This window comes from Manis javanica, chromosome 12 (genome assembly GCF_040802235.1).
Source record: "Manis javanica isolate MJ-LG chromosome 12, MJ_LKY, whole genome shotgun sequence".
NCBI classification, from domain to species: domain Eukaryota; kingdom Metazoa; phylum Chordata; class Mammalia; order Pholidota; family Manidae; genus Manis; species Manis javanica.
In genome coordinates this window covers 54,416,864-54,431,964 of record NC_133167.1, presented here as the reverse complement: position 1 = coordinate 54,431,964, position 15,101 = coordinate 54,416,864, and the positions used below count along the sequence as shown (strand labels likewise).

The 15,101-nt window shown below is 38.8% G+C and overlaps 1 protein-coding gene across 6 annotated transcripts in view; it reads right to left on the bottom strand.

Annotated features, from left to right (window-relative positions):
* ZNF385B (zinc finger protein 385B) overlaps positions 1-15,101 on the bottom strand; it is a 438,948-nt gene that overhangs the window by 328,131 nt on the left and 95,716 nt on the right. For 3 of the 6 annotated variants that reach the window (XM_037000371.2, XM_037000369.2, XM_037000370.2), the window contains exons 2-3: positions 14,372-14,523; positions 13,378-13,695 (exon numbers count right to left, since the gene is read on the bottom strand). In XM_037000371.2, the coding sequence (XP_036856266.2) occupies positions 13,378-13,693 (316 nt within the window). In that variant the 5' untranslated portion in view covers positions 13,694-13,695; positions 14,372-14,523. Of the gene's footprint in view, positions 1-13,377; positions 13,696-14,371; positions 14,524-15,101 lie in introns of those variants that run through there. The other 3 variants (XM_073218598.1, XM_073218599.1, XM_037000374.2) reach the window with 3 other exon arrangements.

Genomic DNA, 15,101 nt, shown 5'->3' with positions numbered 1-15,101 from the left:
TTGATAATATAGGTAAATGTTGAAACCAAAATATTGTTCATGTGAAACCTTCATAAAATTGTATATCAATGACACTCTAATTTTAAAAAATGTTATAAAAATGGAATCATACAGTGTGTAACCTTGTGGGATTGACTTTTTCACTTAGCATAATTCCTTAGAGATTAATCCAAGATGCTGCATTGATCAGTAGTTCATTCCTTTGTATTATGGGGTAATAATCCATCGTATAGATGTACCACATTTTGCTTAAAAGTTCACCCACAAAATATATCTGTATCAAATCCTTGGAACCCATGGATATTAACTTTATTTGGATAAAGGATCTTTGCACTTGTGACTAAATTACACATTGTGAGATGAGATAATCTTGGATTATTCAGGGGTCCTTAAATCCAACAAGTGTCTTTATAGGATAGAAGCAGAGAGGAATTTGAAACAAACAGAAGAGAAGACACAGACACACAGAGAAGGCAATATGAAGACAGAGGGAGAGCGTGGAGTAATGATGCACCCACAAATCCAGGATTGCTGGGGCAGCCACCAGAAGATGGAATTGGCTAGTAGAGGATTCAAACTCGTATCCCTGGAGGGAGTGCAGCCTCACCAAATTTCCACACTTTTAGGCCCCAGAACTTTGAGAAAACAATTTTTATTGTTTTAGGACACCAAGTTTGTGATTTGTTACTGCAGCCTCAGGAAACTAATACAGAGGTGTTTATAGTTTTTGGCTTTTACAAATAATGCAGCTATGACCATTCATATACAGGTTTTTGTGGGAATATATGTTTTCATTTCTCTGGAATAAATTGCCAACTATACAATTGCTGGGTTGAATGGTAAATGCATGGTTAGTTTCTAATCTATTTTCTAGAGTGGCTGTACCATTTTACATTTCCATTAACAATGTAGTAGTCATACATTTTCTCCTCATCCTTGCCCACATTTGTTGTCACTATTTCTTATTTTAGCTATTCTGATAGGTGAAATCTCATTATGGTTTTATTTTTCATTTCTCTGATGAATAATGATGTCAAACAACTTGTCATGAACTTGCCATCTGTATATCCTCTTCATTGTAATTGCTCTTCATATCTTTTGTCCGTTTCCTAATTGGATTTTTTTACTCTAGGGTTTTGAGAGCATTTTATACATCTACATACCAGTCCTTTTCTGAATATGTGTTTGCACATATTTTCTGCCACCACCTGTGGCTTATATTTTCATTCTCTTCACATGGCACTTCACAAAGTAAACATTTAATTTTGAACAAAGTACAACTTATCAATTATTCTTTTATGGATCATGCTTTTGGTATTAAGTCAGAACTCAGCCTAGTCCTCAGTTCCATAGATTTTCTTCTATTTTATTCTCAGAAGTTTTATTTTTTTATGTTTTACTTTAAATCTGTGATCCATTTAGATTAATTTTTATATATTTTGTAAAATTTAGGTCAAAGTTCTTTTCTTCTTTTTTTTCCCTATAGCTGTCTAATTGATCCAGCAACATTTTCTGAAAAAGCTCTTTCCTATACTGAATTGCTCTTGAACCTTGGTAAAAAATCAATTGAGCATATGTGCGATGATTATTTCTGGGTTCTGTAGTCTTTCCTCTGATCTATGTGTATATTCCTGTTAAAACAGCACTGTCTTGATCACTTTAGCTACATAGTAGGCCTTGATATTGGGTAGTGATTCTTCCTGCTTTATTCTGTTTTGTCAAGATTGTTCTACTAGGACCTGTGCTTTTCCATACAATTTTAGAATAAGTGTGTCTACGTCTACAAAAAATTTTTTTGGTTTTTTATTGGAATTGCATAATACCTATAGATCTATTAAGGGAGAACCTTAAATATGTTGAGTTTTGCAATCCATGAATATAGTATGTCCTTCCATTTATGTAGGTATTCTTTTATTACTGTCCTCAACATTTTAAAATTTTCATCATGCAGATGTATAAATGGTTTTTTTCTTTACTAACTTAATTTATAGTGTTTTTTAAATACACAAACCATTTTTTAATTTTGGTATCATTAATATACAATTACATGAGCAACATTGTGGTTACTAGATTTCCCCCATTATCAAGTCACCACCACATACCACTTATTTCACCAAGCGTAATACTCTCTAGCCTAATCCACATTGCAAATGGTAGGATTTGTTTTCTTCTTATGGTTAAATAATATTCAATTGTGTATATGTACCACATATTCTTTATCAATTCATCTACTGATGGACACTTAGGTTGCTTCCATTTCTTGGCTATTGTAAATACTGCTCTGATAAAAATAGGGGTGCATATGTCTGTTTGAAACTGGGCTCCTGCATTCTTAAGGTAAATTTCTAGGAGTGCAATTCCTGGGTCAAATGGTATTTCTGTTTTTAGTTTTTTGAGGAACCTTCATACTGCTTTCCAAAATGGTCGAACTAGCTTACATTCCCACAGGCAGTGTAGGAGGGTTCCCCTTTCTCTGCATCCTCGCCAGCATTTGTAGTTCCTAGTCTTTTCGATGTTGGCCATCCTAACTGATGTGAGGTGATATCTCATTGTGGTTTTAATTTACATCTTCCTGATAATTAGTGATGTGGAGCATCTTTGCATGTGTCTGTTGGTCATTTGAGTTTCTTCTTTGGAGAAGTGTCTGTTCATATCCTCTGCCCATTTTTTAACGTGGTTATTTGATTTCTGGGAGTTGAGGCATGTGAGTTCCTTATATATTTTGGATGCTAACCCCTTGTCAGATATGTCACTTGCCAATATATTCTCCCATACAATAGCATGCCTTTTTGTTCTGCTGATGGTGTCCTTTGCTGTACAGAAGCTTTTTAGAATGATGTAGTCCCATTTGTTCATTTTTTATTTTGTTTTCCTTGCCTGAGGACATGCGTTCTGGAAAAAGTTGCTCATATTTATATTAAAGAGATTTTTGCCTATGCTTTCTTTCTTCTAAGAGTTTTATGTTTTCATGAGTTACATTCATATCTTTGATCCATCTTGAGTTTACTTTTGTGTATGGGGTCAGACAATAATCCAGTTTCATTTTCTTGCATGTAGCTGTCCAGTTTTGCCAACAAAACTGTTGAAGAGGCTGTCATTTTCCCATTGTATGTCCATGGCTCCTTTATCATATATTAATTGACCATATATGCTTGGGTTTATATCTGGACTCACCAGTCTGTTCCTTTGGTCTATGGGTCTGTTCTAGTACCAGTACCAAATTGTCTTGATTACTGTAGCTTTGTAGTAGAGCATGAAGTTGGGGAGCATAATCCCCCACCTTTATTCTTCATTCTCAGAATTGCTTTGGCTATTCAGGGTCTTTTTTTGTTCCATGTGAATTTTAGAACTATTTGCTCTAGTTTATTGAAGAATGCTGTTGGTATTTTCATTGGGATTGCATTGAATCTGTATATTACTTTAGGCAGGATGGCCATTTGTCAATATTAATTCTTCCTATCCATGAGCACAGGATGTGTATCCATTTATTGGTGTCTTCTGTAATTTCTCTCATGAGTGTCTTGCAGTTTTCAGATATAGGTCTTTCACTTCCTTGGTGAAGCTTATTCCTAGGTATTTTATTCTTTTTGATGCAATTGTGAAAGGAATTGTTTTCCTGATTTCTTTTTCTGCTAGTTCATCATTAGTGTATAGGAATGCAACAGATTTCTGTGTATTAATTTTGTATCCTGCAACTTTGCTGAATTCAGATGTTAGATCTAGTAGTTTTGGAGTGGAGTCTTGAGGGTTTTTATGTGCATATCGTGTCATCTGCAAACAGGGACAGTTTAAATTCTTCCTTGCCAATCTGTATGCATTTTATTCCTTTGTGTTGTCTGAATGCCATGGATAGGACTCCAGAACTATGCTCAATAAAAATGGGAATAGTGGGAATCCTTGTCTTGTTCCCAATCCTAAAAGAAGAGCTTTCAGCTTCCTTCAGTTAAGTGCAATGTTGGCTGTGGGTTTGTCATATATGGTCTTTATTATATTGAGGTACTTGCCCTCTATATGCGTTTTCTTGAGAGTTTTCATCATGAATGGATGTTGAATTTTATCAAATGCTTTTTCAGCATGTATGGAGATGATCGTGTGATTTTTGTCCTCCTTTTTGTTGATGTGGTGAATAATGTTGATGGATTTTTGAATGTTGTACCATCTTTGCATCCTTGGGATGAATCACATTTGATCATGATGGGTGATCTTTTGATGTATATTTGAATTCAGTTTGCTAATATTTCTTTGAGTATTTTTGTATCTATGTTCATCAGGGATATTGGTCTGTAATTTTCTTTTTTGTGTGTGTGGTATCTTTGCTTGGTTTTATTATTAGAGTGATGCTGGCCTCATAGAATAAGTTTGGAAGTATTCCCTCTTCTACATTTTTGAAAACTTTAAGGAGGATGGGTACTAGGTTGTCACTAAATGTTTGATAAAATTCAGCAGTGAAACCATCTGGTACAGGTGTTTTGTTCTTAGGTAGTTTTTTGATTACCAATTCAATTTCCTTGCTCATAATTGGTCTATTCAGGTTTTCTGTTTCTTCCTGGGTCTGCCTTGGAAGGTGGTATTTTTCTAGAAAGTTGTCCATTTCTTCTAGGTTATCCAATTTGTTAGCATATAGATTTTCATAGTACTCTCTGATAATTCTTTGTATTTCTGTGGTGTCCATAGGGATTTTACCTTTCTCATTTCTGATTCTGTTTATGTGTGTAGACTCTCTCTTTTCTTCTTCATAAATATGGCTGGGGTTTTATCTATTTTGTTTATTTTCTGGAAGAACCAGCTCCTGCTTTCATTGATTCTTTCTATTGTTTAATTCTTCTCGATTTTATTTAATTCTGCTCTAATCTTTATTATATCCCTCCTTCTACTGACTTTGGGCATCATTTGTCCTTCTTTTTCTAGTTTCATTAATTGTGAGTTTAGACCATTCATTTGGGATTGTTCTTGTTTCCTGAGGTAGGCCTGTGTTGCAACATACTTTCCTCAGCACAGCCTTTGCTGTGTCGCACAGATTTTGTGGTGTTGAATTATTGTTTTCATTTGTCTCCATATATTGCTTGATCTCTGTTTTTATTTGGTCATTGATCCATTGTTTATTTAGGAGCCTGTTGTGAAGCCTTCATGTGTTTGTGGGCTTTTTCATTTTCTTTGTGTAATTATTTCTAGGTTCATACCTTTGTGATCAGAGAAGCTGGTTGGTACAATTTCAATTTTTTTGAATTTACTGAGGCTCTTTTTGTGGCCTAGTATATGATCTATTCTGGAAAATGTTCCATGTGCATTTGAGAAGAATGTGTATTCTTTTGCTTTTGGGTATAGAGTTTTGTAGTTGTCTGTTAGGTCCATCTGTTCTAGTATGTTGTTCAGTGCCTCTGTGTCCTTAGTTATTTTCTGTCTGTTTGATCTGTCCTTTGGAGTGAGTGGTGTGTTGAAGTCTCCTAGAATGAATGCATCACATTCTCTTTCCTCCTTTAATTCTGTTAGTATTTGTTTCACATATGTAGTTGCTCCTGTGTTGGGTGCATATATATTTATAATGGTTATATACAATTGTTGGACTGACCCCTTTATCATTATGTAATGTCCTTCTTTGTCTCTTTGACTTTCTTTGCTTTGAAGTCTATTTTGTCTGATACAAGTATTGCAACTCCTGCTTTTTTCTCCCTATTAGTTGCATGAAATACCTTTTACCATCCCTTTACTTTCAGTCTGTGTATGTCATTGGGTTTGAAGTGTGTCTCTTGTAAGCAGCATATAGATGGGTCTTGTTTTTTATCCATTTAATGACTCTATGTCTTTTGACTAGTTCATTCAGATCATTTACATTTAGGGTGATTATCTATAGGTATGTATATTACCATTCCAGGTTTTAGATTCATGGTTACCAAAGGTTCAAGGGTAATTCCCTTACTATCTAACAGGGTAATTTAACTCACTTAGTAGGCTATTCCAAACACAATCTAAAGGTTCTTTTGTTTTTTTTCTCCTTGTTCTTCCTTATCCATTCTATATATATTAGGTATTCTATTCTGTACTCTTTGTCTATCCCTTGATTGACTTTAGGAGTAGTTGATTTGATTTTGCACCTGCTTAGTAATTAATTGTTCTCCTTTACTGTAGTTTTATTTCCCCACTGCTATTTAGCCTTAGGAATACTCTTCAAAATGAATTGTAGAGGTGATTTGTGCAAGGTAAATTCTCTAAGCTTTTAGTTAACTGAAAATTGTTTAATCCCTCCTTCAAATTTAAATGATAACCTTGCCGGGGGGAGTATTCTTGGTTCGAGGCCCTTCTGTTTCATTACATTAAATATTTCATACCACTCCCTTTTGGCCTGTAAGGTTTCTGTTGAGAATTCTGATGGTAGCCTGATGGGTTTTCCTTTGTATGTGATATTTTTTCTCTCTCTGGCTGCTTTGAAAAGTCTGCCCTTATCTTTGATCTTTGCCATTTTAATTATTATATGTCTTGGTGTTGCCTTTCTTGAGTCCCTTGTGTTGGGAGATCTGTGCACCTCCATGGCCTGAGAGACTATCTCCTTCCCTGATTGGGGAAGTTTTCAGCAATTACCTCCTCAAACACACTTTCTATCCCTTTTTCTCTCTCTTGTTTTTCTGGTACCCCTACAATGCAAATATTGTTCTGTTTCAATTGGTCACACAGTTCTCTCAATATTCTTTCATTCTTAGAGATCATTTTTTTGTCTCTGTGCCTCAGCTCCTTTGTATTCCTCTTCTCTAATTTCTATTCCATTTACTTTCTCTTCAACTACATCTAATCTGTTTTTAAATCCCTCCATTGTATGTTGCTTTTCAGATATGGAATTTCTTAATGATTGAATCTCCATCCTAAATTCATCCCTGAGTTCTTAAATATTTTTCTATAGCTCCATGAGCATGTTTATGATTTTTATTTTGAACTCTCTTTCAGGAAGATTGGTGACTTCAGTTTTATTTGGCCCTTTTTCTGGGTTTTGTGAAATTTTGGTCTGAACCAGTTTCCTCTGACATGTCATATTTCAATGTTGCACCCTCTAGTGCCCAGAAGCTCTATTCTCTGGTACTGCTCATCCCCTGGAGTGAGGACGGCAGTTGCAGGGTAGCGGTGCTGGTGCCTTGGGGGAGGAAAGAGCTGTTTCCTGCAGTGCCTGTCTCCACTGTCAGAGCCAGTGGGCTGAGCACATAGGTGTAAGCCTCTGTGCTTTGCATCTGTACCTGTTGTCAGTGGGGCCTCCCTCTGGCTGGCCTGATACCAGGGCAGTGACTGCCAGTTTTTGAGCCAGTGCCAGTAGGTCAGAAGGAAGACGCACAGGCTGCGTATCACAGTGGGGGGCCTTGGAGCTGAGTAGCCAGCCAGTGGGATGGAGTGCCTGAAGCTCCTCAAAGTTCCCAACTTGCTGGGTAGAGCGAGCCCAGACAACCTTGTCCACCTCTCTCTTCTCCCACACAGCAAGCTCTGTGCAGACCCCACCCCTTCAGCAGCACTCTCCCTGCTAGGAAGCTTCTCAGAGCACCCACCTTTCCTTTGTTCCAGAGCAACTAGATGTGGATCCCTCTCTTCTGGCTGGAATCTCAGTCTCTCAGATATTCTGCCTGTCTTAGCTTCCCAACCCCACTAATCTCCAGAGCACCATGCGATGTAGGTTTGTGCTTGCAAAGCAGGTCTCCAGGGCTGGGTGTTCAGCAGTCCTAGGCTTCCACCCCCTCCCCACTCCATTTCTCTTCCTCCTGTGGTGAGTTGGGGTGGGGGAAGGCTTGGGTCCGGCCAGATCATGCTTTGGTACATTGCCATGTTTCGTGAGGTCTGCTCTGTTCTTCACGCAGTCTGGTGCAGCCCTCTTTCCTGTTGCTCTTTTAGGATTAGTTGTATTAACTCTATTTTCGTATTATATGTGGTTTGGGGAGGAGTTCTCTGTCTCATCTCTCACATCGCCTTCTTGAATCCACAATCTGTGAATGCTTTTTAAAGTTTACATTTAAGTATTTAATTTTATTGGACATAATTTTAAGTGGTATTATATTTTAAAATTTCAGTTTCCATATGTTTATTTTTAAATGTAGATATGCAATTTTTTTTGCAGTGTTGATCCTCTATTCTACAAACTTCCTAAACTAACTTACTAGTTCTAGGCGCTCTTTCACAGATTCTTTGGAATTTATATACAGAGACCATTATGTCATCTGCAAAGAGAGAGTTTTATTTCTTCCTTCCTAAAAAAAAGTCGGACACATATTTTTCTCAAGTGCACATCCTATGGAACATTTACCAAGAAAGACCATATTTTCGGCCATAAGACAAACCTTAACACATTTAAAAGAACTGTAATTATACATAGTATGTTCGCTGACCATAATGAAATCCATACTAGAAAACCAACAGGAAAATTAAACAATGTATCTCTTAAATAATCCATAAATCAAAGAAGAAATCTCAAAGAAAATGGAAAACAACATACCAAAATATGTGGATATAACTGAAACATTGCTGAGAGGGAAATTTATAGCCCTAAATGCTTATATTACAAAGGAGAAAGGTCTCCAATAAGTCCCTACCTTAAGGAACTAGAAAAGAAGAGTACCTCTTTCTCTGGGGTAAATTGTGTCTAGATTTGGGTAGGATACCTAGGTTGCTTATGGGTTCACATGGTACTGAAGCCAGGTACAAGGGGCTATGGCCTGGCTGTCATGTCTTCACATTGGTATCTGTTGAGAGAGACTTTTATATCTGTCTGGAATTTTCCCTTGTTCCTAACTATGAGGGATCTTCAGGCAGGCCTTTACTTCACTCTTGTCACATGGGAAACATTCTCCTGCCACTGCTTCAATCAGGTTGCAGGAAAAGCTGCTTCCCTGCTCCTCTCAGATGCCTCTCTATGGTTCCCAGGGTCACCTGGCTTCCTCTATGCTCACTAAGCCCACAGGAAATCAGAAGACTGCCTTGGGTCCACCTGCCCATTCTTGCTGGGGATGCTGGGGACTAGAAACACCAGAGTCTTACCGTCTTTGTGGACTCTTTCAGGGACGGAAGCATGCAACTACTCTGCCCAAAGCCAAGATTCATCTGTGGTTTCTATTATTTCTAACTACCCCTTGGTGCTCTGTGGGGAAAAGAGCAGAGATTTTTCATATGCAGACCAAGTGAGCTGAGCTCTCTGTGCTGCCCCTCTGATTCTCCCTCATGCAGCCCAAAGTGTTCTCACAGCATTTGGCCAGGGATGACTCCAGGAAAGGGCTCCTACTGCTCCTCATCATGATTCCCTCTCTCAGGGAAAACAGTTCCCCTCATACATTCACACACACTCACACATACATACACACAGACAGAATGGTTTTAGGTGCACTCTAAGAATTCTCCTGTACTTCCAGAAGCTGAGATCTAAAGGTTCTGTAAATACCCTGAATTCTAAGCTTAATGGAAGAACTGCCAGTGGTTAGGGGTCAGTCACTCCTTATTCAAAGACTTGGGTTAAATCTCAACCACCACCTCATGGACCCCACTCCCAGTCTTGCCAACTCCAAAACTGTAATAATATTGATGGAAAGAAAGGGAAGTTTCCCCTGATATGAACAGTTCTTGGGAAGGTTGTCTCTACTTTTATATCTTTTCTCCTTTGAGGAGAAGATGGGCTACTGTTCTCCCCCCTGCATCTGTCTGCCAGTGCTGTTGTAACAAAGTACCACAAACTGGGCTGGTTCACAATAGAAATGGATCATGTGGTAGTTCTGTGGCTAGAAGTCTGAAAAGGTGTTGCAGGCGGTTCCTTCTGCGGACTCTGAAGGAAGGATCAGTGTCAGGCTTCTCTCCTTGGGTAGTAGATGGCATCTTCTTCCTGTGTCTCTTCATTTCATCTCCCCTTCTGTGTCCTTATGTCCCAATTTCCCCTTTTTATAAGGATACCAGTCATAATCGTTTAGGGTCAACCTAACACAAATGACTTCATTTTAACTCAATTTCCTCTGCCAAGACTCCATCTCCACATAAGGTTACATTCTGAAGTACTAAGGATTAGGACTCCAACATATCTTTTTTTGTGGGAGGAGGGTAGACACAAATCAGCCCATAACACTCCCTAAAGCAAACTGATGAGTAAAAAGGGAGATTGGCACTTTGTTCCCTGATTAGGTGCCTGCTTTGTCAGTGTACTTGCCAGTCTCTCCTGTGCTACCTGGGCAGGGAAGAGAAATATGCAGGAGCCCTCCTGCACTCCCCTCCACCACTGCCTGCCCCCAGCAGCTCCAGATTTTCTAGAGTAACATTAGTTGTCAGATGAATTATGCATGCACTCTCAAGTCCCAAGAGTTGGTACATAGATAAGAATAGAGGACAAATCTTGCCAGGACTGCCATAATGTAGGAGAAGGAAGCACACATGGTTGGGGAATGGCTCTTTTAGCTACCAACTGGGAGTAAGCTGGGAGATGCAGCTAAATTGCAGGGACGCCCAATATCTAAGGGATCATTTGTCGGGAACTCTTGACTCTTGCAGTCTCTAAGAATCACCTGTGACCCACAGAGACAACCAGAGTAGCAAGCCTTCCAAGAATATCATTGCCACCTTGCCAAGGATGTAAAGACACTTCTACCCTCCACCCTTCCATGGTTTGCCACCACCTGGGCTGATGGGCAGGTTGAGGGAGGCGCAGCTTGAGAGGCAACTGTGTCCCACATGCACTCAAAAACTCCAAGGTCTGTCTAGCTAAATCTTAATTCAGCTATGTCATAGATGTTTTTATAAATAGAACTGAATCTTTTAAAGCAAAGAGTCCCTCTGAATATACAAAAGTGAGAAGTTATGGGCTGAGAAGGTGTTAAGGGAGTTGCTACCCAGCAGGAAACAGACGTTGGGTAGATCAAAACTGAAGAAAGTGACTGGAAAAAATAAAACCATGTCAGGCTTATTCCTAAACGAGTTGAGAGTCTAAACAGTAGATAACACGCACATGCACACACAGCAGCACTAAGGTTTATTCCACTTTAGCTCCTGCTGTTTCACTAAGCATCATATCGCGGACAGGTTCCCTGCCATTTGGTATTCAGCAATATAATTTCTAATGACTATGGTTTCTATCATTCGTCTAATGAATGTGCTATAAGGTATTTATCCTTTCTCTTATTGGATACTCAGGATCTAATATTTTGTAAATCATATCATAATCATCTTTCTACATACATCTATGCCTAATTTCTATTTCAATGAGGAGACATTATTATACCTACTTTTTTTCAGTAGGAGGATTAATGCTAACCACTTTCAGAGGTTAAGTGATTGGCCTACAGGATATGCTAAACCCATCTTCTGAGAACAGATAATTGCCTATATTATCAGTATATGAAAATTGTCCTTTATGCTTAATATACAAATTGAAAAGCTGTCTCATTTTCTCATCCATTTTCCTGTATGTTAATATATTATACTATACTAGGTGATGGGCTATGTTTTACTTATAAAACATACCTGTAATATTCTGTATATGTCTTAGCTAAATTTATGTCAGCTAGCTAATTTCACTAGCATTGGAGAACCAGTGGAGAAACTCATGAGTTAGAGCTTTACATGTCTGTTTTCAAAACCCAATAAAATGAGATAGTTTGCCAGAAAAGCAAACATTTGTGACCACAAACATATCACAGCACATAGGTCTGACTCTAACCTGAGCCTTACGGCGTGGTGGGAAAGAGCAGTGAGGTAGTGACAAATAATAATGGCTTCCCTGTCAATTAAACATGGTTGGGGCTCTGGATCTGCCATTTTTTTGCCATAGGAACCTGGGAAAATTGTTTTATCTTTCTGAGCCTCTGCTCTTAGTCTGTACATTAGGGATGATCACAGTACCTACCTCAGGGATTCTAAGATTAAATGAGAAAATTCCTATAAAGTTCTTAGGACTAGAATATGGTCGATAGAAATTGCTCAATTAATATTAATAACTAACATCACTACTTATTAGAAGCTACAGGCTAACCTCAATTTAGGCAGATATTACCATGCTAACAGATTTAATTCAAACCCTCACTCAGGGCTATTTGATCTCTGATTTAGATATAAGAGAGTAAACAGTTTTTTTAACCTAATACAACCATACTTTAAACATTTAAATACAGATACATTAATTCACCTTTTGAATATTTATAATTATAATAATAATGAATAAATCCAAAATGGAAAAGTAATTTTACACTATTGTAATAACTGTGTATCTTATATCCTATACATTCCTTCAAGTTCTTTCACAGGATAAGTATTGACTGGGGACAAAGATTTAATGATAGTAAGTCATACGCTGGGTAAAAAGAGGTTTAGCTTGAAATATAAAAATCATTTATTTACAGCACACACATACACAGATTTCACTGACGCTTGATATGGATTATCATATAACTTCACAAAATCAAAAACTATGTAACAGCACCACACAGAATTCCAACAAATGGCTGTTCTGCACCAGAGCAAATACTTGCTAGAGTGGAATTTGGAGCTCTTCCACATTTAGGAGGAGGCTTATCTTGGCTTCCCAGTTACACCTAGATAGGAGGCCCACTTTTTGCCGAAATCTTCACCACAGATTACAGTAAATTTCACTTTTTTGTTGTAGTTGTATCACAGTGAAGATACCCAGTGACCAGCAATGTGGAGGAAGGGCTGCCTAAGGATAAAGTAAAGGACTTGAAAGACTGTTAGGAATTCAGGGCAGATGCAGGAATGTGAACATTCCTAAGCTTCTGCCTCTACCCAGCCCACAGGAGAGGGTGAGAAGCCCAGAGGGGAGGGAAAGGGCTTGCTGCAGTGCCAGAGCTCAGAGGTAAGCCCTGTTGTTCTTGGCAATGCTTGTTCCTATTGTTAGAACACCACTGGCACACTGTTGCCAACTGCCTAAGAGAATATAACCAGCCTAACACACAAGATTAATGCTCCTTTCCTGCATCATGGGATGTTCTAAATAAAGCTGTAGCTTTTTATATACTATCAAGTAGTATGCCACCCAGTAGAGAGCAGAGGACAGAAACCCAAGGAAGCCTAATTTTGCAGAGAGGGGGGAAAGAAACTGACATCACTGATCCATTTTAAGCACATTTCAAAATATAGTAGAAAATGTTCACATACCATGGGGGTACAACACCAAGTCTATGGCCCAATTATAAATTCTGTATGTGTACATACAAAACCTATAAATACCTTTGTGTCTAATATTACATATATATATAAAGTATATACTGAGAAGTAACAAACAGCTCTTAGATTTTACCTGTAGAGAAAAGAATGCATACTACTGTGATGGTAATTTTAAGGTGAAAGATAGGCCTTGCTCTAAATCTTTCATTTTCTAGAAGCAGTTCTCCAGCAGCAAATGGAGGCCCGGGCCCTCGCGCCTACCTGCACTGGTGTTGGTGCCAGGGCCGGCCAGCAGCTGCCCGGAGCCCTGAGCAGGTGGTGGGGGCTGCCCATCACTCAGCTGCTTGACTCGTTTGCGGTGGGATTTGCCATTGTAATGCACCTGAGCCTGGCTGGCGGAGTTCAGCTGGATGTTGCACACCTCACAGAAGGAGAACAGAATTTTCTTTTTCTCTTTGCTGAACTGATCCTCAGCCCTGTCATTCCTTATCCCCTTTTCTTCAAAGCCCCGTAGAAAAGTTGCCATATTCATAATTCCATCTTCAGGGTAGCTGTCAGGGCTGAAGGAGTACTTCATACCTGAAAGAAAAAGTCCAAGTGCTCATGAAATATGGGCTTTCTTATTGTCCCGTATGATTACAACAAGTTTTCATGGTATGGTTAAAGCACTCTGAGCTACTCAGTGGTTGCTCTTGGAAAAAAGCTATCAAAATTACCTAACTGAGCAAATATGATCATTTGACACGTGTTTTCTGTCTGCAGCACTTGGTGCTCTACTTTCACCACCCTACCATTACCTCCAAAGTACTTTCTCCTTTTAACTTCTGCGTTCCCCTTATATCTCAGCTGGGGTGCTAACCTCTCCAGGAGATAAGGCAGGGCCCCACAGCGCACAGGCTCTGAGGCATTGTGTGGCCTCCCTTCAGAGCACCTGTCACAGTGTGCATCTCACACGTATTTGTGCAATCGCTTGGTTTATATCTGTTTCCCAGATAGAATGTGAATCCCATGGGGGTAGCAATCCCACTGGGTATCCCTCGGGCCCAGACCCATACTTCTTATGTAACAGGCATGCAAATATCTATTGACAGAAGGAAAACATGATGTTACAGACTCAGAACTCTGAAAAAGGGCAAGTGTAGACACAAAGGTACATATAATTATAATACATGCAACCTGCACACCTGCAAACAGACAGGTGTCCTAACCTGGGAACAGGTAACACAGACTAAAACACACTGTGTCTGCAACTTACAGGAGGTGGTGTTCCAGAAGTCCCTTTATAAGTCAGCCAGTGGGGACTGGAACATATTTTCTCATAGATGTTGTGTAACAACTTGTATTTTGGTTTCCAGATTAGCTGATAAACATCAACTTAGTCTTTGACAAGGTTGAAATGCAATACATCTAAAATACAAAATAACAGAAATATAATCCATGGTAAACTAGTAATTGGAAAATAGGAAAAATAAAAACAGACTAAGATCGAATTTTATTTTTAAGTGGTTTTTTTCATTTGCTTAGCTGAGGATATAGTGATAGATTACAACCTAAGTGAACATTTTAAAGGAGGCTTTTCCATATGTTAAGAACCTTGGTAATGACTGTAGCCTTGAGTTTTTATTATGTTCAGGTCCACTTTAACATACATATTTTTTTCATTTTAGCTAATAGAAGTATTACTGGCATTTTCATATTGTATTAGGAAAAACTCACACTTCTCCTGAAAAAAAAAAAACAACTCCAGTTCTTCCCTATTGTGTGTTTCTTTCCTGGGTGTCTCCTCTACTAGTCGCACAGAACACTTCACTTCAGGTCACCAAATGTGCGGAGGTGTATCCCCCACAGCAAGCAATTCTCTGTAACACCAGCTGGGTGTCCTATGAAGTAACTCAATTCTGACACTCTCTCTCTGTGTAGACAGTGTCATCCCACAGGTTAAGAGCCCAGTCCCACAAACCGCTGTGCCCCCCACTTCAGATGTG